Genomic DNA, 27527 nt, shown 5'->3' with positions numbered 1-27527 from the left:
AATCCATCATGACCACCAACAGGTGCCTAATTCCACGTCAGCAAAAGCAGATCCAAACGGTCCGACCATTGGTAACGACTCAATTACTTGCATCTGTCTGGAGACAATTTCCCAGGTGTGACTGTAACATAGTAATTAGTTTGAGAATATTTAATGATGAAGAAATATCAATCATAAGCATCATGTACGTCAAAATCACCGCGCACGCTTTCAGCTCTCCGAAATAATGATCATTGAATGACGTTAGGGTGCTCATTATTCTCCTACCTACACTTGTATTGTTTTTCTTTTCTTTAATTCCATCTACAGGGAGTCCGACAGGGAACACATCCTCAAAACACTTCGCATTATTAGAGGATTTTCAAAGAGGATTGAGGAGGAAAAACACGTCCGAGAGGCCAAGATGACGAATACTGAGAGCTACTTAGGTAGTAGTGACAACGAGATAAGCGGAATAGTTAATAGAGACTGGTAATGAAGCACTCGAACACACTTCCATTTTGTTAACAGCGTGTTGATTTTATTGTGGTCACAATTATAAACTGACATTCCTTCCTGCCATTAATTGAAGAAGAGGACTATAAGATGGTTCCGACTGTTATAATCTCGCTGACTTTTTTCTCCATCCTCGCCTTCTTCGGCATCCCGCTGAACGCCGTCACCATTCGCGTCATACTGAAACGACGTCGCAAAACGAGCACGCAGATCTTCATCATCATCCTCGCGATGACAGACCTCTTCGTCTGTATCGTCACACCCATGCTGTGGTATATCTTGGTACTGACAGACATGTTTTTCACGGATATTTCATGCATGACCATCACCTTCATCGCCGCCTTCTCTTTACTCCAGTCCATCTTCATTGGCGCGACCATAGCACTCGATCGCTACTTCCTGATCTGCCGACCTTACAGCCAATTCATGACAAAGAAACGGGTAATTGCCATAATGGTGGCTTGTTTGATATTTTCCTTCATTCTGGCGTTCTTAGTTGCCTACCATTCCAAGGCGAGGTTGTATAAAAACAACGCCTTTAAATGCGATCTCGCAGGATGGTCCATCGTATTTGAAAGGATGATGATAGCCGTGATGGTGATCTGTGGCAGTTGTATGGTTGTGTTGTACTGGAAGGTGTATCGAGCCCTTCGAGTGCAGCGAAATCGTGTCATGGTTCACATGGACAACAACTTGAGGATTCCATCTAACCGAAGCCAAACCGGAGAATCGTCGACGACAAGGAAAGATTCGGTGCGAATCGAAATCAAAAGGGCATCTTTGGATAACACAGTGGCCACGGGAATAGAAATTCCCAGGTCTTCACATTCCAGTCCCAAGAATTATGCTCAATCTAGTGCAAAAGAAACACAACTTCACGGCGGCGTCAAAAAGCTGTTTAACGAGTCGCTCACTCCTGCCAATGTCGTCGATGTTCATAACGTCAATGCTACACAAAAAACACAACTTCACGGCGATGTCAAAAAGCTGTTTAACGAGTCGCTCACTCTGGACATTGACGACGATGTTCATAATGTCAATGCTGCACAAAAAACACAACTTAACGACAACGTCAAAAAACTGTTTAACGAGTCGCTCACTCCTGTCAACGACGTCGATGTCCATAACGTCAATTTTACACAAGAAACACAACTTCAGGGCGACGTCACAGAGCTGTTTAACGAGACTCTCACTCCCGTCAATGTCCATAACGTCAATGTTACAGAAGAAACACAATATCATGACGACGTCAAAAAGCTGTTTAACGAGTCGCTCACTCCTGTCAATGTCCATAGCGTCAGTCATGTCAATGGGGCATGCACATCGACAGGACAACCTCCATTTGCGCCGTCACATTCCAAATCTACAGTAGATGTATGCGTTGTAACGCGTCACCGGAGTGCCGATATCAACAATGCCGAGCGGTCACCCGCCCCTGTCACAACCGCCGATCGTCAAGCCACCAACATCATGCTCGTCATCACCGGGGTATTCTTGATCACGTGGATACCGTCGATCGTAGTCAATCTCATCCCCGTAGACGCATTGGTGGAGATGGCCTCGACGAATAACCATCTCTATCTCTTCGTGTTTTTTCTCCAGCACACTGTGTACATCAGCATGGCGGTTAATCCTCTCGTTTACGGGTTCATGAACACACGATTCCGGAAAGAATGTTTGAACGAAATTAGATACCTCAGGTCTTGTCTTGATTGCTGGTCATCTTAAATCACATCAGTACATGCCAGATAAAAAGTCTATTTTCTGGTGCAAATTGTTTGATTGGGAAACGTCGTGCACTTCATGATCTGTCTGCGATCTGATTTTTGTTTGGTATAAGCGTATTCCTGGAGCGGGAAGGCCCTACTAGACTTTAAAATTATCACGAGTGAGAAAAAAAATGGGAAAATTGGTGGAACATTCAAGGCAGGTTAAAAAAATACACTGTTAAAAATACTAGTAATTTTACAAAGAAAAATCGTAAATAAACAGGATTTTTAACTTTTAAAAACAGACGACACAATGATTTAACAAACCAAACGTAATTATGCATCAAGTTAAATGTAAAACAGAGTTAGATATAACAATCTTTGTAAAAATACCAACGAACTATCGTGTGTTTATTTTTATTGCAGTGCATCTATCGTATAAATAGCATTCGTATTTGTTAATTAACGGCGTTTTTCATGTTAAATGAATTTATAATGATGGGTTGGTTTATTTTTATGCTAATTATCAATTCTTGCATTTTTACAGCCCATCGTAATTTAACAGTTCATACTTTTTGTGAGTCCCAGCTGCTAGTAATAATTACTATTTTTACAGTTTTATTTTTAAAAGTGTACATAAAATGGGATATCACAAAAACCAAAAAAACAACATTAATTGCAAAAAAAAGTAATCGTACCATAAAATTGAATTAGTAAGATGGCAATAACATTAAAAAGGATCGGATTTAAGGGGAACTTACGTGAGCAAAGATCAAGCAAGCATGACATCGACAAAGGAACATTCAATTCATCTGAATTCTGGTAACAATATCGGAAAGGGGAGGAAACAAAATTATTAATTTCACTTTATAGTCTGAAACATAGTGTGATACGGGCTTTTATACCACATGAATTGAACATTGAAAAAATTGATATTATAACTAAATATGTTGGTCCTTCGTTGATATACCAAAAAGCAACCTCCATATGTCTTAAGGGGCTTTCACAATTGCTCTTGCGATCGTTTGCGATCTGTGTTTGCGATATTTTGATATGTTGATATATCCTCTTTCGTGTCGAATGTTGATATTTTGCAGTAGTTGTTGATGTTTATGATAAAAAAACAAAGGTGATGCATATCACAAGAAGTAGACAAGTTAACCCATCTACCTATTATTTAAACAATACTGCTTGAGATTCTGATTCTTCCATCAGATACCTTGGACTGATCCTCTTTTTCGACCTCTCAAGGAAAACCCACATTGACTCAGTTGTATCACGTGCTAATCGTCTATTGAGATTCATAAGTTTCAGCCCTCGGTTTTTTTAACTGATGATTGGTTAAATGCTATAGACAAAGGTCAAATTACAGGAGCACTTTTCATTGATTTAAAACGTGCTTTTGATACTGTAAATACGTCTATTTTGTTGAATAAATTGAAGAATATTGGTTTAAGTGATTTGTCTTTAGCATGATTTCATTCGTATTTAAATAACAGAACACAATATGTTGCGATGAAAAATGCTAAATCAAATGATCGATGTATTTTCCTTGGAGTTCCACAAGGATCTATATTAGGTCCCTTACTTTTTTTACTTATATTGATGATATGTTAAAAGTTTTGAATCATGGAAAGATGGTAATGAACGCTGACGATACTACCCTATATATAAGTGCTACGTCTATTCATGAAGTACAAGTAAAACTTCAGAATGATTTTGATGCAATCGCTAAGTGGATCAAGTTAAATAAGCTATGTTTAAATGTTGATAAAACCAAATATATGATCATTGGAAGTAAAAAAAAAAAGACTAAATGTATTGAAAGATATTGCAATTTCTATTAAGTATGAAAGTATTGAAATTGAAAAGTGTAATAGTTTAAAATGTCTTGGTGTTATTATTGATGATAATTTGTTATGGTGCAATCATGTTGACTATGTATGTAGAAAAGTATTTGCAGGACTTGCCATGCTCAGAAGAGTGAAACCATATGTTGATGAAGCTGCAATGAAATAATTATATGTATGTCTTATTCAAACACAAATGAATTACTGTTGTGAAATTTGGGGGGATAGATATTTAGGTCAATTTGATAAGTTGACTAAATTGCAAAAGAGGGCAGCAAGCTGCAAGACTTATTTTAAACTGTAATATATACACCCCTCTAATGAAATGTTTACTCGTTTAAAAAATTGTAATGCCTCGGGGGGGGGGTTGAAAGGAGAAAGTGCGCGCGCGAGAGAGAGAGAGACAGTTGGGGGGTGCCTGGGTGTTGGCGGTGGAAGGCAATTTGTATTTTTACATGAATCGCCCTGCCGTTCGACTTTGTTTATTCCGGCCATAGCTGCGCGTTGTTTACCTGTTTTTTGTAGGTCTTCGATGTCAGTGAAATAGTGACTTTCTGGAGGTTTGTAAACTAAGGTCTGTACACTGGCCATCCTTTTCTGTCTCGGAACTTCGCTTTTGATCAATGCACCATTTTGCTGTTATTCTGCCATATTGATTTTGTTTTCTAATCATGTAAAAATTGTTTGTATATATTGTGATCCTCGATGATTCTCCAATAAAAATATAATAAAAAAAAAATGTTTACTCGTTTAAGATGGATGCCTTTTAAGAAAAGAGTAGAATACTTCAGGTGTATATTTATTTATTAATGTCTTCATTAATTATCAGCAGATTGTTTTAAAATGCTTTTAAAGAAATTTCTCAAGTGAATAATGTAAATACTCGACAAAGCGCTCATCATGATTTACTTATAGGAAAATGCCGTACTGATTACTATATAACCGCTTTATGTTATTATGGCTGCGTTCTATGGAATAGTCTCCCCCAAAGAGTTAAAAATGTTAAAACCCTCAACAATTTCAAACTCTCTGTTAAAAGACATTTCCTGAATCTTGCCTAGGCCGATCAACTGGGATGCAATACCATTTCCCCTTTCAGGACTGATGAAATTAACAATCGTCTCTATTTTATGTATTACTTTATATAATCATTTTATCACTTTAGTCACTTTATCATGCTTTATACGTCTGTATTTTAATAATATCATATGGACTGATAATTGTATATGTATCATCACCATTGACTGTTTTTAATTGTATATAGTTGTATTGTTTGTTATCCAGGGCCTCATGGAAGATCAACTTTTGTTGAATGAGCTACCCTGGTGAAATATGAATAAATAAATAAATAAATAAATAAAAAAGGGGGGCACATGGTGCTTCTGCATCCTCCATATTCTCATAGGTGGATCCAGGGGCGTCCGCTCCCACACTATAGTCGGAGCAAAAAAAGGGGGAAGAAAGAAAAATAGAAAAAGAAGGGGGAAAGGTAGGGTAAAAAAAAGAAGAGAAACAAAATAAAAGGAGGGAGACGAGTGAATAAAGTAAGGTTAGGGAAGACTTGGAAGATAATAAAAAAAAATATTTCATGTCACTGTATTAAATTTTCGCTCGCGCTTCGCGCCCACATTGCTGTTCGATGAGATACAAATCTTGATCAATAGGCTGATATGTAGCTTAAAATATCAAATTTTGATGTCAATATACAAAACATATTTCAACTCGGACATCGAGCTTTCATTTTTTTTTAATTTACAAATTGATCTTTTTAAGTGCTTTGTAAAATGTCCGTTTTATGGTGTGAATGTCAACATTTTCATGCTTGTGCAGTGCGCTCACATTCTTAAATTATTTGATTTGCCAAGTAGGCATGCCTTTTGTCTTTGTGTATTTCATTAGATTATCAAAATATCTCTTTCTTTTCAAGAAAAAAGGCCTATAAGCAAGCGCAGCGCTCTCGCATTTTGATTGGAGAGTTAGGCATTAATTCTATAACAAACTACTTAAAATCCCCCTGTTATGACAGTGTATAAAAAATTTCGGCTCGCGATTTGCGCTCGCATTAATAATTGTAACCCATGAATCTTATTCATGAATAAAAAAGTGCTTGAAATATTCAGTTTTCATGCCTCAACGTTAACAAATTTCACGCCCTCATTATTAGATTAATAAAATTGATATTTTTTATGAATTCCTAATAATTAAATTCCCTTTTCAGAAAGGAATATCGACAAGTTTTCATATCGCGGTTAGGAAGAGGAATATATAGGAAGATAGTCATCATTTTCATATGCTGACAAAATGTCTTTATTATAGGCCTAAATGTCCCAGTCCAAGATCAAAATGATAATAAAAATATCAGCTCGGCGGCCGTACTGCGAGTCGAAAACAGCAGTTTTATTCATTTCTATTCAAACCACCTATGTATAGCTGGTACAAAAAATATATTAAAACGGCTGTGTTCGACTCGCCATACTGCTGCTGTAGAGCAAATGTGACCGAGGTATTAGTGCTTTCCACTTCACAATTTCCTTACACAGTGCTCTAAATAGAGCTTAAATTTACCTTTTTTCATACTGGAATATTGAATATTTTCAGCTCGCACTTCGCGCTCGCATGATTGATTTTCATGGTAAAAAAAGGAATTTATTTAGAATGCCCAGATTCTGTCTAACTCTAAAACACCCGCGCAATTTTTTATTGAGATACGCAACTTGATCTTCATTCAAAACGTGCTGAACTTATCCAGTTTCATATATAATATCAAAAATTATCTGTTCGCGCTTTGCGCTCGCATTATTAATGTAGGAATTTACCAAATTGCCCATCGTCTCTCATGATTTATAAAATATAAATAGAGGTCAGAAATCTATTTTTCCGTTCTTTCCTATAGGGGAAGGCGGGGTTAGTTGAGCATAGGGGCAAGTTGAGCCACCACCCCCAGGCCAATAATGAATGAGTCAGACATAACCCTTTACCCAACCATATTGTTCTCGACTTTGAAACAAAAAGTACTTTTTTAGACGGAAAAATACAAATTTCAGCCAAAAAAGTATAAAAAAAGGTGTAAAATAGAGGAGTGCTTTTTACCCACAAACGTCTTTAAATATAATAAAGAAATAAGAACAATATTGTAAGTCCAGGTATGGATCTTCATTCTTGTCTTAGTCTTTTAAAGAATGGATTCATAAGAAATGTGTGGATGTGAAAATATCGCATTAAGTTCGGAGTGGGGTACTTTGAGCAAGCCAGTATGGGGCAAGTTGAGCCATGGTAATTCTTATGTTAATAAGAATGAAAATTTAAAAAAAAACTTGAAAAGTCATTGATATGCAGGCAGAAAGGTGTAAATTCACATGATAGTTCTTTCACTTTCAGAGAATGTTAGTCCTGATAGAGAATTAGCTAGTGAAAAAACTTGAAATAAAAAATTGACATACTGCTTCTTCCTGCATACATTTTGTACATAGTTATTGTGGCTCAACTTACCCCAGAAGGTGGCACAACTTACCCCACATATGGGGCAAGTTGAGCCATTTGACATCGTTTTTTTCAAAGGTCACAATGAATTTCAGTGTGGGGGTAGAAAGTTATATATAGGTGAAAAATATTTCCCAAGAATCAAATTTAAAGGCAATGTACTTATTTCTACAATATTATTAGTCATATCGCTTCTAACATGCAAAATGCAAAAAGTGTCACAACTTACCCCGCCTTCCCCTACCGTAAAATCTTGAATTACAATGTAGGAATATTACAAGTGGAGGAGGAGTGTGCTTATATTCATTCAGGACTTAATTACAAACGAATGTCTAATTTGTCCTTGCACAATGCTGAATCATTATGGCTGAAAATTCTTATTTAGGATGTATCATATTTGAAGTAATTAATAGAAAACCAGACAGTAACTTTGAAGAATTTAGTTTAATTTAATTTTGAAGAACGAGCAACTGCATAACTCGAATTTGTATCAACCCCCGCAATCCTGAAACGCTTTTTCCCCCTCATCTACCCCCCAGAACTCAGTCCGTTTTTTTTTCTTTTCACCCTCTATAGGCGCGGAAGGCGCCTTCCAAGACTTTGGGACACTCTTCCTTTAAGTGTAAGAGATAATGCTGTTTCAACTTCCCTCTCTTCTTTTTTTTTTCTTTAAAGAGAGCACTCTTGTCAAACTCATATGCTTTCATTTTCTTTCCATTTTAATTGCTTTCTTTTTCACCACCTCATTATTTGTGGTATGATTTCAACCCCTGCTGCAATTACCCTCTTTTCTCCTCTTTTCAGTTGGACCGTATACCTCCAGAACATTTATACCAAATTGATTTTTGCCAATATACACTTTTCTTGAAATTTGATATGCTTGCCATATCCCATGTACTTTGTAAATTTCATTCCATGATGTGCATCAAACAATTTTGTTTCCTGTATTTGATTCAATTATCCGTCAGTAAACATTTAGTACATGATTAAATCTTAAAAACATTTTCTAACTCTTTTCTTCTTGTCTTTCAATTCTACTTATCCATATTTTATTATTCAATTTCAAATTTGTTCTTTTTTTATTTACATTGTACAATTTTGGTATGTTTTTATTCTTTGATCTTCATTTCTTCACGTTGATTAAAAGATCATTTTTTTGTTTATTCCGTCTCACGAACACGATGAGCTGCTGAGCAAACGCAATTCGTTGACATGGCAACCAATTCGAGAATGCAACATGGAATGCAATAAAACATGTAGAGAGAGAGATGGAGGGAGAGAGAAAAAAAAACGAGATATTTTATCCAGATGCGGCGGAACAATATAGGCTCGGACAAAAAAAAAGTCGGGGACACCTTCTGTCTGCCAAACAATAGGGTGCTCCTCCACTTTCACTGTGTGAGCCTGACGTTCTACCGCCTCTGAATTTTTATAATTAAAGAATCTTTTATACCGATGTATATTGATGTAAGTTTTGAAAACAAGGTAAAACATTACAGTATTCCCAAATGACGTGAGTAATTATTGCGAGTTACATCGTTTTATACTTTGATGGATTTATTGTGGACATTATCCTCTTCGGTTCAACAAGAAGACTAATAGAAATTAAGAAATAAAATCAGAGAGAGAGAGAGAGGGAGAGAGAGAGTAAAATACAGGAATAAAACCTGTGGTATTTCACTTTTAGTAATCTGTTGCGTGGATACACAGCTTGACATTTAAATTAATTTTGTTTTTTAAAAATCATTATTCATTTTTTTACATTTAGTGTTTTCACTCGTCGAGCCTCTAAGTAAAAGACACTTTATTTTCAACATTTTTTTTCGTGGTAAATCTTTTTTTCCTGCTGATGAAAATCTTATAAGACTTATAGTTTCATTATTAGTATTAGTTTTATTTTACTTTGATTAATTTATGGATATACTTTGCGCATTTTGTATCTGTTTAAAAAAAGTCCCGCAAATCCCGCATCATGTTATTATTTCATTACTGTAATTTCTTTTTAAGGAGCTAGAAACTTTATTAGAATTGTTTCTTTAGTACGGCCATCGCATACTTTACGACTGGATTTTGGAGCAAATCGCATTTTGCTCATTTTTCTGAAAAATGTGAATGAAAAGTATTTTTTATTTGACTTTCAACTGAAAAAATACTGATAACAATTTTAAATGATTGTAAGCCTTTATTTGGGGATGAAGGCCAAATTAATTTCAAATTATAGCCAGTCGTATATAAGATTTCTGACATCATTACGGCTAGATATTCCATTCGCTTTTAATAAGGATGATAGCATAATAGTCACAGACATGCACGGAATCACAATAGTCTATTCCTGTCTTTGTACAATCGTGGTTATTGACAAAATTTGGGTCAAGTTCGCGGGCCTGTGTTACAAGTCATGTGCTTCCTCATTAAGGGGGAACTGGGTAGAACATGGGGAGGAACTTCTTGTTAACAGGGGAAGGTGGGCATTTGGTAGAAATTTAAAGGATAGGCTATACAGGTTAGAAAGAAAACTAGACTGGACATTGCGCTACTTCGACAAAAACAGTTGACGTTTGTTATCCGATTTTGGTAATACTGTATAAAGTTAAAATGGTCATTATTCTATTAGAAGGTGTATTGACACGGCTAACCTACGATACAAGAGTCACTGTATAGAAAAAAATAGGGCATTTATCAGCTGAAAGGGGGCAATTTTGATAAACCAAAATGTACACCTAGGCGTGGTTAAGTAAATGGGAGAACAACTCTGGATGAAATTATTTGATGACGGTATGTAAGGACTGATATTAGACATGAAATAAGATTGACTCGGTCGGCTTATCACCAGGCAAAATTTATATTTAAAGAAAAACATGGAGATGGAAATGATGGAGATTGAAAGGAAGAGGGTTACCAGGTTACGAGATGATTTTGTTACAGACCACGAAGTTGTAGGAGAATACAGACTTCACACGGCATATCCCCATTTTGTGTAGATGAAACATTTTAAGGTTTGTTAATAAAACCACATTGGTAATGAAAAAATAGCGGTGTTTCATGTAGGCCACATATTATATACATGCATGTACGTAAATGACACGTACAAATTATGTTCAATAATTTGTAAACAATTATTGTTAATTCTATTTTGACTGTAATCCTTTATGTTTGGATTTGAAATCAATGAATACAAACTTGAAACGTACAGGGTGCCATGGCAGGGCTATATTTCAGATATTTTTCTTCAATGTTGATATCATCATGAATAGCTTGATTGATATACGCGCCCACTGGCGGATCGGGGGGACAAAGCAGGCCCGTGCACCCCCCCCCCCCTTTGAGAGGCACAATAAAAATTTGTAACGTAAAAATGCCGTTAAACAAAAGTGTGTCCGCCCCTCTTTTGAAAGTGAATACCTTCTTTCTTTTTTTATTGTCAAATTTTTTATGTTGACGAAATGCGAAATGTCCTTATATTGGGGTTGAAATTTTTTTTTTTTTTTGGGGGGGGGCTTGTCCAAGTTCTCTGCGGGAAAATGTCCCCCCACCCCTTTGGAAAATCTGGATCCGCCCCTGTACGCGCCACACGCGCTGTTGAGAACAATAGGGGATTATAAAATCAGGGAAATCTAGCGACCGTGCGTAGTTCAATTAAAATACAATTTTTGGGTACATCGACTAATAAAACCATAGCAGTTGATAAGTCTAAATTGGTATTGATCATGCTTGACATATTCATTATCATTTCACTCTTTAAAGACTCATGCTCTGAAGAAATATCATATATTATCAAAAATCTCATACATCATATACCACATGTTGATTCCTATTAGTTATTGGAAAAAGCTGATTATATTGTTATAATGCAATGTGTAATTTGCTGAAAAGAAAAAAAAAGAAAGATAAGGGGAGGGAAAACACTTTTTTTCTTTCTTTATCTCCTTTTGTTATTTTCATTAATTTGCTTTCCTGTTTAATTCTTATTTTCTTCATTTCTTTTTCATGTGTGTATTTTCTCTCCACCCCATTTCCTCCAATGACATAATTCAGATTTTAAAAAAATCCTCTCACGGGCGCTCTTATGATTCGCTCCCTCACATTGCATCTTAACCAATGCCCAAGGGCGGATCCAGCTTTCGCAAATCTAGGGGGGGGGGAATTCATTCATATTTTTTCCGATCGGCAGCTCAGAGTTGATTTTGTTTGTTTCTTTAATGGGGTTTTCATATTCTTAGCTTAATTCTTATATAACAACATAAATATATAGTCATCTTATAAGCCCTATTCAAATTGTGCGAGCGCGAAGCGCGGGCTATTTCTTTATATTTAATTACATTTTTTTATGAAAATTGAACATTCTGGGCAATGTTCGTGATCCTGAACAAAATGCGTATGTAAATAAATACTGCGAGCGCCAAGCGCGAGCAGACATCTTTAATATTATTTCTGGTCTGGGGCCCGTTGCAGAAAGAGTTGAGTTTAAACGCAAGTCAAAAAATCAATCGCAAGTCCCAAATACGCGCTGTTGATTGGTTGAAAATAAAGTTGCGCATGATTTTTAGAGTTGCGATTGATTGCAACTCTTTCTGCAACGGGCCCCAGATCTAAAAGGGTCTTGTTGAGGACTGTTTGCAGTTAGCCATGAAGACGATAAATATTTCAACAATCAAATACTGGGAGCATGAAGCGAAAGCTGAAGATATTTGACATTCCGATCTAAAAATTGACATTCTAAGCACTGTAATCGTTGACAGGATAAGCTAAACAATGCAAGCGCGAAGCGCGAGCGAAAAAAAGAGATTTAAACCTAAAAATCGGAAACCATACATTTTTTGTAAATCATGAAAAGGATCGGTAATTGGGTATCTTCCTTCATTAATGAAGTGCGAGCAGAAAAAAAAATTATATTCCGATCTGAAACTGGATAATTTTATGCACATTTTAAATAAAGAACATGCGGTCATTTTTTAAGATTTAGACCTAGAATCTGGGCATTCTAAATGTTTCTTATGTAATGTTCAGTAACATAACATAGTTACAATATGACATAACATTATAATGAACAATAATTTCTTCTTCCCCACTACGTTTCTCTTTCATTCTCCATCTTTTTCTCCTACCCTTTTTTTCCTGCCAGCCGATGGGGGGGCACGTGCTCCCATGCCTTCGTATCTACGTCATACCTCGAGATGAAATATGTGTTGTATATTGGCTTCAAATTCTGAGGTTCATATCAGCCTACTGAGCAAAATATATGTCTCATCGAATATGCAATACGAGCGCGAAGCGCACGGGAAAAAATTATAAAGTGAGATGATTTTTTTTTTTGGGGGGGGTATTTTCCTAGTCTTCCCCTCACCTTATTTTATTCACTTATCTCCCTCCTCCCCTTTTCTCTTCTTTTCCCCTCTCCTTTTCTTTTTTCTTTCTTTTCCTTCTTTTTCTTTTTCTCCGCAAAGAGGGGGAATGGACCCCTCGACCCCCTGGATGCGCCTATGAATATGAATGCCGGTCAGTATAATATTTTTTTGCTTCTCAAAAGGGGAGGGGCGGGCACGGGCCGGCTGGGCCCCCTCCCCCTGGATCCGCCAGTGTACGTTTTTATTTGTGTTTTATTTCACTTTTTTTCCATATGGCAAACAATATAACTTGAAGTATTTGAAAATGAAGGTAAACTGTTGGACTATATTTTCCAAAGTCTCGCCTGAATTTCAAACAAAAATAGCGAAATCAAATTCTTGCCCAAACTAAAATTCCGACCCCATAACCTTACACAATATTTAGCTTCATTATTGTACGCTCAAGGTAGATCGGCAGTGGGAACATCATCACTGATTTACGAAGAGGTACTAAACTATATAATTATTGGTCAATGCGGCAAATGAGGTCGTCGCCATTATCATGCAATCATTGTTAGGTATAACAGCTTTTGAATACTTTCCCTTCCCTTCATTGCATTAATTCTGGAGAACCCGCGTCTCCTGTATGGCGGTTTACTGCGAATGATAATTCTATAGGAAGAACTTTCATTAGCTGATTAGTTTCTGAAGATATCTACAATTATCTTGAATCAAGCCTTGTTGTTAAATTGAATCTTGATAAACCATATGTGTGCGTGTGTAAGGGTGTGCTCGTGTGTGAGGGTGTGGATTTTGTATGTATTTTTCTTATTTACTCTCTAGATTATCATAGTATATATTTTTCATCTCATTCTTGCTGTAATGTTCTATATAAGGGGGCCCCTCTCACAAGCTCAAAACCTATCATGTATTCTCACTTTTTTGTTAAAATATGTAATATGTCTCTTGTTTTGATTGGTTTAAATGAACTTGAACTTGATGAGTCTATACTGTTTCTATCTATTATTTCGCTAGAACGTTTTAAACCTTATGCCATCTGAAGTGTTTGACGATGTATAGATATAGCTTTCAATTATCCTCTCTTTATTACATTGCTGGAGAATCCGCATCTCTCATCTCCCCAAGCATCTCCAGGTTGCATAATAGCTGGTGGCTTGCTGCGAATGATAATAGGAATAGCCTGTATTCATTTTTTTCGTCTCAAGATATCTGCAATGCTCATGATGTTGCTTTCTCAATATCAGATGGATAGCTTTGAATGTCACGGTATTAAAATATTGTATTTCCAGTTTCATCACGTGAACGTTTCCACCGGTGTTACCTCATAATTTTCATCTAGTGCCATTTCTGAATTTGTTGAAGAGGTATGATAGGTCTTATCCTCTCTTCATTGCATTATTTTCTGTTTGGAGCATCCTTTGCCTTATAGCTGGTTTGGTGTCAATGATATAGGAGTAACCTGCAATCTTTCAAAAAAATCTACCAAGCTCTGTTTATCAGCATCTGATGGATAGCGGTGAATGTATCTTAACTGTGATTTTTTTCATCGCGAGAGCATTTTTTTCGTTCTGTTCTTGTGCCAGATAATTCTGAATTTGTTGACGAGGTATAACTTTCAATTATCTTTCTTTCATTGCATTTCTGAAGAAATCTTATCTTTTGCAAAATAGCTTGCGGTTTATACTGCGAATTAGTTTCTGAAGATACATGTATCTACCATCCTGAATTGATTTACCGTGAATATAATTATTTTTAAGATTGGACTTTCAATTTCTCTGGAGAACGAGAATAAGCCATCATTTTGGGGATTTGACGAGGAGAGCAGGGGAGACGCCCAATAGTTGCCTAAAATTGTGTGATATTAGGATGTATATATTATACATGTTGTATATACACCTGCTGGAGTATACCACTTCCAGTTTCTATAGCCTCCGAGTGGAGTTGTATGATTAGAGATTCGCATCTGGCGACAAAATAATTATGCATTGTTGATGGTTAATTATACCACTGTAGCAGATTCCGCGCCTCGTAATCATTTGCGTTCTTACTTGGAATGGCACCCCCCCCCCCCCTCCCTTCCCATTGATCCAAAATCAATCATTTTCTCTCGGTTGCTGTTGTTTTTGGTATTTCCCTCTAAAGAAATAATGTCCAGACATGTTGTTATTCTCTTTATTGTAGTTATTCTACCAACAACGAAACAGGGTTCATCTTGCCAAGCTTGACAGCTTTTCTTTAGAGACTTCTTTGGTTGAGCAGACACAATGAATGCATGCATTGGGTCTACCATCAAAAAAAGGTATCGTAGACTTTATGCAATACATGGTTCTTGGTTTTCTCTCCGCCTCTCTCTCTTCAAAATGAAATGCTCTATTCAGTGAATGACTCTGTGTAAATATCGACTCACAAAATACACAATGATACCACGACCTGGGCATACTAGCAGCGGGTAAACTCTAGAGGTGTCGAACGCCCAGATTGGACTCTGATACTTCGTGTTTTGTTTTTGTTCCCTCTCTTTTTTCTGCAAGAATGGCGGAGGGTAGATGGAAAAAGGTTGGTCTTGTCGTGTCATTTGCGACAATGATCAGCGAGGAAGCAGCAGCTACACACACACAGACTGTGATTGAGGATATAGAGAATTCTGATGAGTTGATTGCCCCAGTCAACAGGTAAGTTTATCATTTACATTCCTGTCATTCATGCTTATACCTGATTTTATGCAGGTATATATCATAAGGCTTATATATACGGGTCATTATACTAATCTTCCATGTGATAAGGGATTAACGTTTGATCAGATACGTCCTACAACTTTTATGATCCCTTGGATTTTCCAAGTCCAACTAATGATTACCCACTATGCCTTGGTTCATTCTACACCATTATAATGATCCCAAATCATGAATGAATAAATGAATGAATGAAATAAAGAAGTGACGAACGAATGATTGAGAGGAGTAAATAAATTGACGGAAAGTGAGTGAATAAATAAGAGAAGTGATTAACTATTGCCACGCTGATGCAATGATAACACAAGTCATGCAAGTCGCTCATGACCCACTGAAGATGTGTAGCACATAATAAACGGTTTTCAAAATATACCTCCACTAAGGCAAGACTATGTTCCCTCCACTAAAATTGTACGTAAAAAAATACACAAGTACTAGTCAGACTTTTTTTCATCATAATGTAGTTATAGATCATTATAAATACGTCTTTTTGTATTGAGCCAATTAAGGCATGCGATTAAAAACATTCTGGTATTGATAAAGAGTAAAAAAAAATGCTAACAAAGTTGACTTTATATAGGGAATGCATCACCGTGGAAATCATGATGTCGATCATATAAAAGATTTTAAGATCCAATATCCTGGCCTTTTCACATCTAGATATAAAGTTTGGCCATAAAAAATAAAATATTGAATATGAGCTGGCGATATTATGGCACACACGAGAAAGTAAAATAGATTTTGGTCGATGTGTCTGATAATTTTTTTTTATAATCCCGTGATATATTAACTGAACACTACATTGTAGGCCTATATACTGAGTTCAGTGGATGAGTTTGGATGTTTTATGAGGCCTACTTATATTTATCCTCAAAAGTATGAAAGTGCTCCCGGAAAGTGCATGATGATGTCAAAAGCCAGCAGACTTTTGTGGCGTTCCGGTCGCAGCTCTGGCGCCGCACCCCTTTTCCTTTACCCCCATCACGAGGTGAATGGCGCCCGACTGGTATCCGGCCGGTATCTGGTATCATAATTGATGTAAAGCTCTGATTAGATGCTATCGTTATACGATTAGAGAAGTATAATAAAATTGTTGACTGAAGAAAAGTACGAATTAACCTTCTTTTAAGTTCCTTCCCGGTTCCTTCATCAACTTTCAGTTGATAATTTTCGGAGTTGATATTATTTTCATCTCACTCATATTCACGGGGCTGATGCACTTTCTCAATGAAGGCATCATCCCTGTCGCATCTCCATTGCATTGGAACAAGGCAAACACATCGTACATGTAGGTGGTGACCAGTGGTGCCGATGCACGATGAAAATGATGGCGTCAGTCGAAGAACCAAAACAAGACCTAGATAGACTCATCCACATCATCGAAGACTCTGATTCAACCTCAGTCGGCCAGATATTCAGGTTGAGTTTTTTTTTAAACCATGGTGTTGAAATAAATTTAGGTGGATCGGCGGAAGTGTTGGATAAAAACTGTGACTCAGCTCAGCGAATGTTATTAATTTACGTGTGTGGGGCTAAGGGGAATTGCACTGCACATTACTACCAGCTAGCTGAGCGAGGTTCACAGGCGCAGGCGCTAGTATAAGACTGTATATTGCTGTACTGCACGAATGATACTGTCTTGTGTCTCGTGAATGCAATGTTTGATATATGAATTTTTTGGTGGGTGCTTATTGAAGGAAAATGCTGTACTGTCCAACTGTTATTTACAGCACAGCTGCTTCCCTGCTAGTGCGGTATGTACATCTAACCTTTCACTCATTTCAGTATTCCTGAATCCTGTATTTATCGATTGCAATCCTGGGCTTGTGTCATTTGTAGCCCGGCATTTGGCCTGACTCCTGGCCTTGGTGTGAATGAACTGATCATCATATTTGTAAGTGAGGTACTACTAGTACTCGTATCGGTTTTAATATGGTGAGAAACAATTGTAAATATGTGCCAGGTATTCTAGAGGCCAGGTAGGTAGAGTAGGGTTTGTCTTCTGCCTTGCATTTGCAATTTAATGAAGTTTTTGACATTGTCACAATGAACATAAAATCAGTGTAGATCGAGACCCCTGCTGGTTTTTCTTTTTATTATGAATAAATTCAATCAATGTATCATTTTTCAATACTACTATGCAGCTGTTGCTGGAATCGTCTGATTTCATACTGAGGAAATACTGGACAGATATTATTTTGAGATCAAATCATAACTATTAAAGTTCATTCCAAAGAAACGACTAATCATATGCATTAGCTTAAATGCATCTGATTAAAAATGGCATGAGCTTTACTTATCACTGGAAAATCAGGGCAAAAGGCCAAAGAGTGATTCAAAGACTTGTATGTTCTTAATGTCTTGTGAGGTTTTTATTTGTGTTATTTCTAACCCTTCCTCCTTTCAGCCATTGTTGATTGTCGAGTAAACATTGAGTCAAGCCAAAACAAAATTGTTATTTGACAGATTGACAGATAATGAAAGCCTTGCTTGATTTCTTGGATCCATCCAAAATCATTCACAAACCAATTGTGTGAGCGTGCAAGACTTGCATCTGCTAACTTGAAAACATTCAGAGAGATTACTGTTTCAGCATTGCATTCTGTGTTTCTGATGGAATTTTGGAATTTTCCATGACAGTATGCTAGCGAACCTGAAATATTGGATAACCAGTGCGTTTAAGCACATTACGCATCCTGATTATATACTCCATGCCGAGGAATGGATTTTTATGCTTAACATTCGTGGGTAAACTCTTTGCCATTTGTTTTCTTTTATTTGTATTCTCACTTTTAATGTATTAGTATAGATGTTTGTCTCATTTATTACTTAGTGTTCAAATGATATTTTTTGTGATTAAACATGGATTTGTTCACCCTTTGTCAGATAATTCATTCCATATGGCACATGACTTCACATCACGTATTCTGTATGAAAAATACCCCATTTTAATAGGTTTACAGGTACAAGTATTCAAGTTTTTGAGGTCTTAAATTTGCTATGCCTGTCTGAAATAGAAAGTTGTATCTCGCTCTATTATTATTCCGAACAGGTGAGTTGAATCCTGCAAAAGAATGTTTGTTTTTTTACGCTACAGCAGTACCGGTATTGTCTTAAAGGGAATTTGCAGCCCTTTAATACTTCGTTGACTTGGGAATCTAAAAATTCATCAATTTCTTCTGGCATACATTTACATTGCTGACCTTTTTTCATTTATAAAACAAATAATTCACAATTTTAGATTTGTGATGCTAGTGGGCTATGCAGGCATCTCTGGTATTTATAATAAGCCTTTTACTTCTTGCACAATTGTAATACCCTTAAGTGTGCTGAAGCAATTACTAGTATTACACTTACCTGTGCATTATTTGTTTTTTATTTTTATTAAATGTTAATAGTATACTAAATTAATTTTTGCCATTACACTTTTCCTGTAGTTTGATATGCTGCCATATTACCTAAATAATTACATGTACTTTGCATATTTCATTCTATGATGTGCATCCAACAATTGTGTTTTCTTTATTGTGATTTGATTCAATTATCTGTCTGTAAGGATTTAATGTATAATTAAATCTTCTTTTTCAATTAATATTTCAGAATAATGCTCAAGTAGTACAGGCTGTATGATCTGTTATATCCATTTGGTACATTGGATTTTTATTTAATTTTTTTTAAATTCCTCTTTAGCAAAACTGTTGGGGGCATATAAAAATCTAAAAATATCAATATCTTTACTATATTTTTGGAATTATTATTACTATTCAGTTCTTAATTTCTCTTCTTTTTCTTCATCAAAGGAGGCGAGTTTCCTGTAATTTTACTATTTGTTGTCTCTATGATTGTTATGTATTAGGTGCTGGAGCCTGGCGAGTACACATGCCATTAATAGGAATGTGGAGGCATGCTCTTGCTTTTGTCTAGGGCATTCCTTCAAATAAATAATAATAATAATAATAAATAATAATATATTTTTTTATTGTTATTTCTTTCAGAGCTATCCAAGATGGCAAAGGACAGCAAGAGTTTGGAGAGCATCTCAAAGCTCGCATCGCGGACCATGATAGGGATATCGAGAGGATGTGTAATTTCCATTACCAGGGGTTCGTAGATAGTGTGGGGGAGCTTCTTCATGTCAGGGCACATGCAAAGAAACTAAAGGTTGGTAAAGTAGATGATGATTATAGTGGTTATGATGATGATGGTGGTATTGGTGCTAGTGGTGGTGGTAATGATGATGATGACATTTTAGGGATTTTGATGACAATGAAAACTATTATGATATGTAGCTTAGCGCGGTGTTATATGGATGTTCATTAAGTCTTTTGGTAATACTTTGTGGACTGTGGTAGTATTGGACTGTTGAAAGGACTTTTTATGTATTTGGGAATAAAGAACGAATGACATACACTACATGCATTACCTTCTGGTGGGATGACAGACTGCCCCCTGACAATTGTCATCATCTTCTATTGAGTACAGTCCTCTTTTGAGAGTACTGGTACATTCGTACTTGAATGAGACAGCAATCACAAAAACACATGACATTTGGTGCAGTTGAACAAAAGTATACAGTGCAAATAAAATGATGCATCTCGACTGGAGAATTAATGGAGAACGAGTTGTTCTAGGTGGCTCCTGAAAGACTCTGTTGACGGAGCCAAAACCACTTTTGCAGGCAGGACATTCCAAAAGCAGATGGTACTTGGAAAAAGCTGTGTTGGTAGGGGAGTATTCTACAAATGCCTTTGTTGAATTTTAGGGGATGTCCTCTGGTTGGTTCAGACGAGGCATACAGGAAATGTGATGCAGCTGGGGTGGCGACTAGACTTTTGACGATTCTTTACATCATGATGACTTTGTTGACTTGTTGCGAGACCCCAACCCTCCTTTTTCTTTAAAAGAGAGGGAAAGGGAAAAAATGCATTCAATCCGGCTACAGTATGATCACTGACACTAATTATAATTATGGTAGAGAAACAGTTGAAAAGGGCTATTTAAGAATGAATGGGAAAATTAAATTTATTCTTGAATACACACAAAAGAAGAGAAGATTCCTCCAAATATATGTTTTTAGTTATTGCAAATTTATGAGGAGGTTTGATGTCCTTTTGCTTCTCTAGTCCTTTAAAACTTTCATGTTTGATGATTATCTGATTTATTTTCTCTTTTTTTCAGGATGGGGTGTTACAAACCAATCAAGCGTTGCAGAAATCTGGTAATCCCGTTATTGAGAAAGCGGAAGAATTGCAAACCACAAGAAGTATGTTACGGAACATCACTGCAACAGTTGACCATCTTCAGACATGCCTGCCAGGTAAGCCATCGTAAAGTTGAGAGTGGATGATAATAACATTCTATATTAAAGCGAGTTTTCATCTGAGAATGTGAGGAAAAAGGTCATTTTACCAAAATCTAAAATCTTCTGACCTAAAATTCTTAGAGTGGATTCCCTGATCATGGACATATGAAGAGACGGACGAATAATGCGAACATTTGTTTGATCCAATGATAGTCACTGTCACCTGGTTATGTGCATCTTAATAAGAACATTACATACAGTAAGCTCTGCCCCCATATGTTTATGAGATCAAGCCTTTCAGACCTAAAATTTGTAACGTAATTTGAGTGAAACTTAAGTGGAATTTACCTCTGGAGTAGAATTTGAATTCGTGATTCTAATTAGGTTTCACATGTGCTGAAAATTTGTCAGAATTATTTTCACTGAAATCATCATTCAAATTACGATTTTTATACCGTGTGAAAGGGCGGTAAGATTACCAGAGGTAAACAAGAACTCCACATTGATTTTCTGTGATTAAGTGATTTGTTATCAACTGCGCATACAATCTGTGAAATATAAAGTTTCAGTCACGAACTGCTATAGGCCCTTCTCACGGTAACGATCATAGGACCAAAGTAGACAAGTATGAAGACAATGTTGTCAGATGGCAATTACAGTCACCTGTTTAGTGAATTCATTATCTGAGCGAGGAATGTTCATGAACCTCTTCATAGGTCCATGCCCTGATATAGCAACACTCAATTTAATGATAATAGTAATAGGCATTTATATAGCGCCATCTATTTGGAAATATTCTATTCTGAGGCGCGCAAGAAAAGAAAGAATGAGAAAGTTTGGATGAGTGTCAAAGTGCCAATAACTAATACTGTTAGAAAAGATAAGATTTCAGTTTGGATTTGAAGGTCTCCAGTGATTGTATACCGTAATTCTTATATTTAACGGCGAATTATTCCAGAGAGAAGGTGCTGAGGCAAAGAAAGCTTGTGCACCATATGCTACACGAATGCGAGTTGATCTCAAAACACCAGGCCTCATTGATTATAAAAGCAGCTGAGTAGAATGGATCGTTTCTATGATGAAAGGAGCATTTGTTTGACAAAGCCTTTTTGCAACATATCTCCTTATTTTTCTGCAATTGTTGGCTATTCCTATGCCCTGTACATGTATAACCCCACTGGCACTTTTGAGAAAAGCACACTGTTCTTTACATTCTGTGACAATCGTCAAGCAATACTACATGCATTCTAACAGTTTCATTTCTTTTGAAATGAAAGCACCAGACAAATCTTTGTACATGTGGGACCAGGAAGTAATTTTACCTCTAATTAACATATTTGTACACAAATGTAAATAAGGAAACAGAAAAGGAGAGCACCCTGCTTCCTTTATGTTTGCAACAACTCATACTTTGTATGACAGTATACTAGATAGTTATAAATGCACTGAGCGCTGGAATGCATCTCCAGCTGAAGCCAGGGTGATAATAAAAGCGTCCATTGGAATAGATTAATTCTCGATAGATGGCACCATGTTAATTATCATACTTTGTATTCATTACTATTATTTTTTATAAACTTAGCTGACTTTTATTATGAATGCTGCCTTTGTTAGACATGCCCAGTTTTGAGAATAGTAAACTGCCTTCTAAATGTGATCTTGCAAGTTTTTATAGCGTAATATGAGGGTGCTGATGAAAAACAGATTGCCACCCTGATATCTGATCCAGTTTAACATTGCCCCCCCCAAAAAAAAAATGGCAGGTTATTTTGCATATTTCCCATCAATATCAGTGGTGGATACAGCTTCCACTTGCTCTTTTTAGACCACCGGAAACAAAAGTATTCAAAAAAATCAAGCACGCACAAAGTTCCACACTTTCTATTTTGTATGTGTGTGTATACATGGAGTACCTTGCATTTTAGTATGGCCCCATATACTGGTTATTGTGTCATGGAGTTCTTTTCCTCGGCCTCAAAGGTTGTGTGTGTGAGAGGAATTGCGTGCGTACATACAAGCTCCATCCAGCTTATGGATATCAAAGATATTTCCTGCTATTCCAGTATTTACATGTACAATACAAATCTATCCACCTCAGTCCAAAATTGCATGACCTGTGTGAGATTGATCTGTAAAGTGTACATCATGCATGAGTGAACAAACATCTGTTAGACCAGGTATTGTATGGCTTTTCAGAATCCAGTGGTTACTGAATATTTTGGTAGTATCGAAGTCAATAGCAAAACTGTGAGTTTGATATTTTCATAAGTCTTTTTTGGGGTCAGTGCTCGATGCTCGCTGTTTTTCCCCCCTGACATTCAAGGCTTCATGTATACATTACTGCTTCCAAAAGGGGACAAGACCTAATTTATCAGATATCAATATAGAAAATGAAATAGAGCACATCAAGCTTGGCTTAAATAGAAACTTTACACTTTATACATGTAGATTGAAACATGTATGTGATACAGTCAGTGTGAGAAGCCTTTAAATTCTCTTTCCTTTATGTTTGATATATTGCCAGGAAATCATAATTAGTCGTGCTGAGTAGCTTATATTTCTGTCTTTTGCCAGCTAGCTGTAATTGATATGATTAAATAACAGTGAAAGATAAGCAATGTTCATGTTAGAAGAGACTGTCTTGAAATGATCGGCTAATTAAATGGATTCGATAGTGTGTTCTGCATTAAGAATTTCTAGTAAATTTCAGGAGTACAGATTACTGCTTGGGCCAACCTTGTGAATTTGTGTTTTCATGTGTGTCAGCATAAAAACTTGGTATTTGGCACATTCGAGTCATGGATTTAAAAAAAAAAAAAAAATCCTCCTGAAAGTCATGATATTAAAAAAAAAGTTATTGTGTCAGTCATGTTCTAGAATGCTCTGATAATGATTTTGGAATAATAGAAATCCACATACATGTATCTTCAATTGATATTCAGCCTAGTATTAAGATATTGAATTTTGGAAAGTTAGTGTATGAAAACTTCCATCAGGCCCAAATTGTAATAAAAAGATTTGTTACTTTTATTTTTCAATCGCAAGTAATTGTGGAATTATTTACTGATTGGTACATAGGGGGGGGTGACATGAAAGATAAAATAATCAGTCCAATATTGAACAATAATGTAAGTATGTATGCATGACTTAAACCTTGTACAAAACTTGTGATCAAATTTTTATTGTACCCTGTGTCACAGAGCCCTGGTTACCTGAACTCTGAGATATAAATGTACATGTAATTTGTAAAATCAAACCAATGCCATGTGTTTTGGTCTATTGGGCATTTCTTTTGACGTATGATGACTCATTATCCGGAGAGCCTCCTGTGAAGCAGACTAATCACTGTCGGTTAATATCACAAACTACATGTATAGATCTCTCTCTCTCATTCTCTGACTCATTCTTCCCTCCCCTATAAATGTCACTGGTTTTCCAAAGATGATAACACACTGTTCAGACATGAGACGTTTATTACATGTTGTAGTCGATGAAGAAACGTCAGTCGGAGCGTTCAGAAACATCCTACAGTCACATTCAAAATTTCTGGCAATCAAAAAAATGTTCAGATTTAAGGCACATTTCATTATCGTATATTACTGCAGTTTACTGCTTTTGATACATACAGACACATCCCATAAACATACCAGTCATCTGCAATTGTATTGATAATGATCATTTCTAAAAAAGTAAAATAAATCTCCAGTATTAATACTTTGTTACCATGCACTTTATGAAAATGAATGTGTTTGTGATACGCAAATCATCGATACAGTATGCAACATGTGTGTCTGTAAACATGCTGGCTATTGCTGGGCATGTTTACCCTGTGTGAAGTAACATGGAAAATGCCATATGTTATTAATTTATTTTTGTGATATTGTAATCTACAGTGTATCATTGTTTGCATCATAAAGAAGAATTAATATTGATTAAAAGTTATTCCTTATCTGTAAAAGTATTTTTCGCAGTATACCACTGGGTTTGATTAATGATATCAGCATTAGGCCTTATTGGCATGCAATCTTTGGAAATGTTGATTTTCTGCAGAAAACAATATTTTGCGTCCCTCAGAATACTGCAAAATTATTGAAAATTTGTCATCCCTGTTTTAAAGCTATGTAAGTTATCAACTCCCCAGGGAGTACAACTTCCTGCATAGAATCGTGCTACAACTTTTTTTTTCTAACCACCTTCCACTTCTTTGTCTCCCCAAGTTTTACCCAAAGGCAACAACTTTGAGGATAAATTCTAAATTACTAGAGAAATTCTACATTTGAGGGAGTTGCCCAAGAGCACTGGTATTACAAATTTGTTGTCTCATCTTGTACATTTGAAGTACAAGCTCACCTACTTTACATTACATATTCATGAATTATATTCAAGTGGCATTGTGGGTACATTTCTCTTTTCTTTTCTTTTTCTTGCAGTTCTAGAGATGTACTGCAAACTGAATGATCAAATAGAAAGCAAGAGGTGAGTGTCAATACTGAGATTGTACATTCATTGTCAGTCTCCATGTCATTGTATTTTGATACGGAGTGGTTTGCTTGTCATTCCTTAACCAATTATTTCTTGTATCCTGGCCAATGACAAGCATGTTATTGATGCTACCTTCACACCGACAAAACCGACTCCAAACCAAGTGGTATACATGTATGCCATTGAATGTAAAATAGTATCTCTGATCAGCCTGGAGTTTCGTGGTTGTGACTGTGGCGTATTAAAAGGGGCAGTGTTTAAAAGGGAATGAAACCTTTGGTACAACTAGGCTTGTGTCAAAACAGAAAAACCAAAGAAAAGGAACAAAGAAAGTTTGAGAAAAATCAGACAGATAATGAGAAAATTATGAGCATTTGAATATTGCAGTCACTAATGCCGTGGAGATCCTCCCATTGGCAATGCAACAAGGATATGTGATGTCACATGTGAACAATTTTCCCTTTGATGGACTATTAAATACCCCCAAAATGTCACTTTTTGCTTTTTCTTATGGTGGTACAAACACTTTATCCATGATGTACCTCTTTAAAACTCTGTATTACATGCCCTCCTTTAGAAAGCACACTTGGTCCACTGATGGATGTGATAAAAGAGGCAGTTTAAGTGAAATATATACTAAAGTAATGGGAAAGTTGTTCAAAACTGACATCACATATCTTTGTCGCATTGCCAATGTGAGGATCTCCATAGCATTAGTGATCGCAATATTCAAATGCTCATAACTTTCTCAATATTTGTCTGATTTTTCTCAAATTTCGTTGATCTGTTTCTAAGATTTTTCTGTGTTCACACAAGCTATCTCGTTCCAAAGGTTTCATTCTCCTTTAAACTTTCTATGTGAATGTAGAGATAGCTCTTAATGATGAGCTTCCTTTCTCAATTAGAATTGAGTCATTCATGGAATTTTTCATATCAAATTGTCATGTCAACTAAAATGTTTTCTTCACTGAACTTACTTATTTGGATGGCATTAAAAATTATTTCATTCATCACTGTGTACTTGTGTCCATTCTGATAACGACAATAATGATATGCAACATTTTTATAGTGCTTAATAGTATGTCTCAAAGCTGTACATATCAGTCACCCAGCTATAGCATGGCCACCATGATCAGGTGATCGAGCATTCAATTTTCAAGGAATTTCTTCCTACCAATGCCCATTTACTACACCTAGATGGAAAGTGGCAAATATATATTTGGTCCTTGCCAAAGGATGCCAGTGCTACAGAAGGGTTTGAACCCAAGACCTTGTGGTTCAAAGTCCAGAGCGCATCTCAACTTGCCTCCATGTTTATGTGTATGTTGTAGTCATTTGTTTAGGTCAATAGGTACAATGCCTTCAGGCAGAGAATTGTGGTAATGAGAAATATTATAACTGAGATTGCATATTTGCTTGATAGAAAATATGTAATTAATCTCTTTTGATAGTCCACTTCCTATATCCTTGGTATTTCAGCCATGATGATGATGATATAATGGCAGAATATTTGTCTTCAAAGTGCTATGGCAACCTACATGTAGGAATGTTGAAAAGTGACAGCTGCCACTTCGCTTGTAGTGTACAGACTATTTAATATTCAATAGTTATGATTTATTTCCTAAATTAAATGATTATCTATTGTCAGATTACCATGGCAACCAAGAAATGGAGGATAACTTTGCCTAAACCTGACACAGTAAGAATATTCCCTTTGTGTTCTTTTTGATAGGTACTATCCTGCTCTGAAGACACTAGAGCAACTAGAACACACCTACCTGCCGAGGGTAAGGCGGTATCGATTCTGTGAACGGATGGCAGACAACATTCCTATGATAAGACAGAACATCAAGGAAGCTTCCATGAGTGACCTCAAAGACTTCCTGGAGAGTATCCGCAAGCATTCCGACTGGATTGGGGAGGAAGCCATGAAGCAGGTAACAGGTTCTCATTGTTTAAAGATAAATACCAGTTTTGGCAACATTCTCAATATGAGTTTGAACAGAATCCAATGAAATTACACCCCAGGTGTTTGTATGTATAATTTTGTTTTTAAATTTGCCAAATGGCTCTGGAAGGAAAATGCGTAATTGCTGAGAAATGAGCAAAATAAGCGAGGAATCCCATCAAAT

At 36.3% G+C, this 27527-nt stretch overlaps 2 protein-coding genes across 7 annotated transcripts in view; both read left to right on the top strand.

The window, feature by feature from the left end:
* The first annotated feature begins 316 nt into the window (after positions 1-316).
* Positions 317-4755, top strand: LOC121425406. The gene has a single exon (XM_041621451.1). The coding sequence runs from the start codon at positions 586-588 to the stop codon at positions 2221-2223; it is 1638 nt and encodes a 545-aa protein (XP_041477385.1). The 5' UTR covers positions 317-585; the 3' UTR covers positions 2224-4755.
* A 10450-nt stretch (positions 4756-15205) lies between these two features.
* The window catches only part of LOC121424885 (exocyst complex component 6B-like), a 46714-nt gene continuing 34392 nt past the window's right edge, over positions 15206-27527 (top strand). For 3 of the 6 annotated variants that reach the window (XM_041620737.1, XM_041620733.1, XM_041620732.1), the window contains exons 1-5: positions 15206-15551; positions 19607-19772; positions 20790-20928; positions 25344-25389; positions 27128-27332. In XM_041620737.1, coding sequence (XP_041476671.1) covers positions 15412-15551; positions 19607-19772; positions 20790-20928; positions 25344-25389; positions 27128-27332 — 696 coding nt within the window. In that variant the 5' untranslated portion in view covers positions 15206-15411. Of the gene's footprint in view, positions 15552-16865; positions 17031-17071; positions 17366-19606; positions 19773-20789; positions 20929-25343; positions 25390-27127; positions 27333-27527 lie in introns of those variants that run through there. The other 3 variants (XM_041620739.1, XM_041620736.1, XM_041620738.1) reach the window with 3 other exon arrangements.

Source organism: Lytechinus variegatus, chromosome 12, assembly GCF_018143015.1.
Source record: "Lytechinus variegatus isolate NC3 chromosome 12, Lvar_3.0, whole genome shotgun sequence".
Taxonomy (NCBI): domain Eukaryota; kingdom Metazoa; phylum Echinodermata; class Echinoidea; order Temnopleuroida; family Toxopneustidae; genus Lytechinus; species Lytechinus variegatus.
This window is presented reverse-complemented; position numbering and strand designations above follow the sequence as displayed.

What these genes read in the sequence shown, in the direction of transcription:
- LOC121425406 (XM_041621451.1), top strand. Translation starts at nt 586, where the DNA reads ATGGTTCCGACTGTTATAATCTCGCTGACTTTTTTCTCCATCCTCGCC.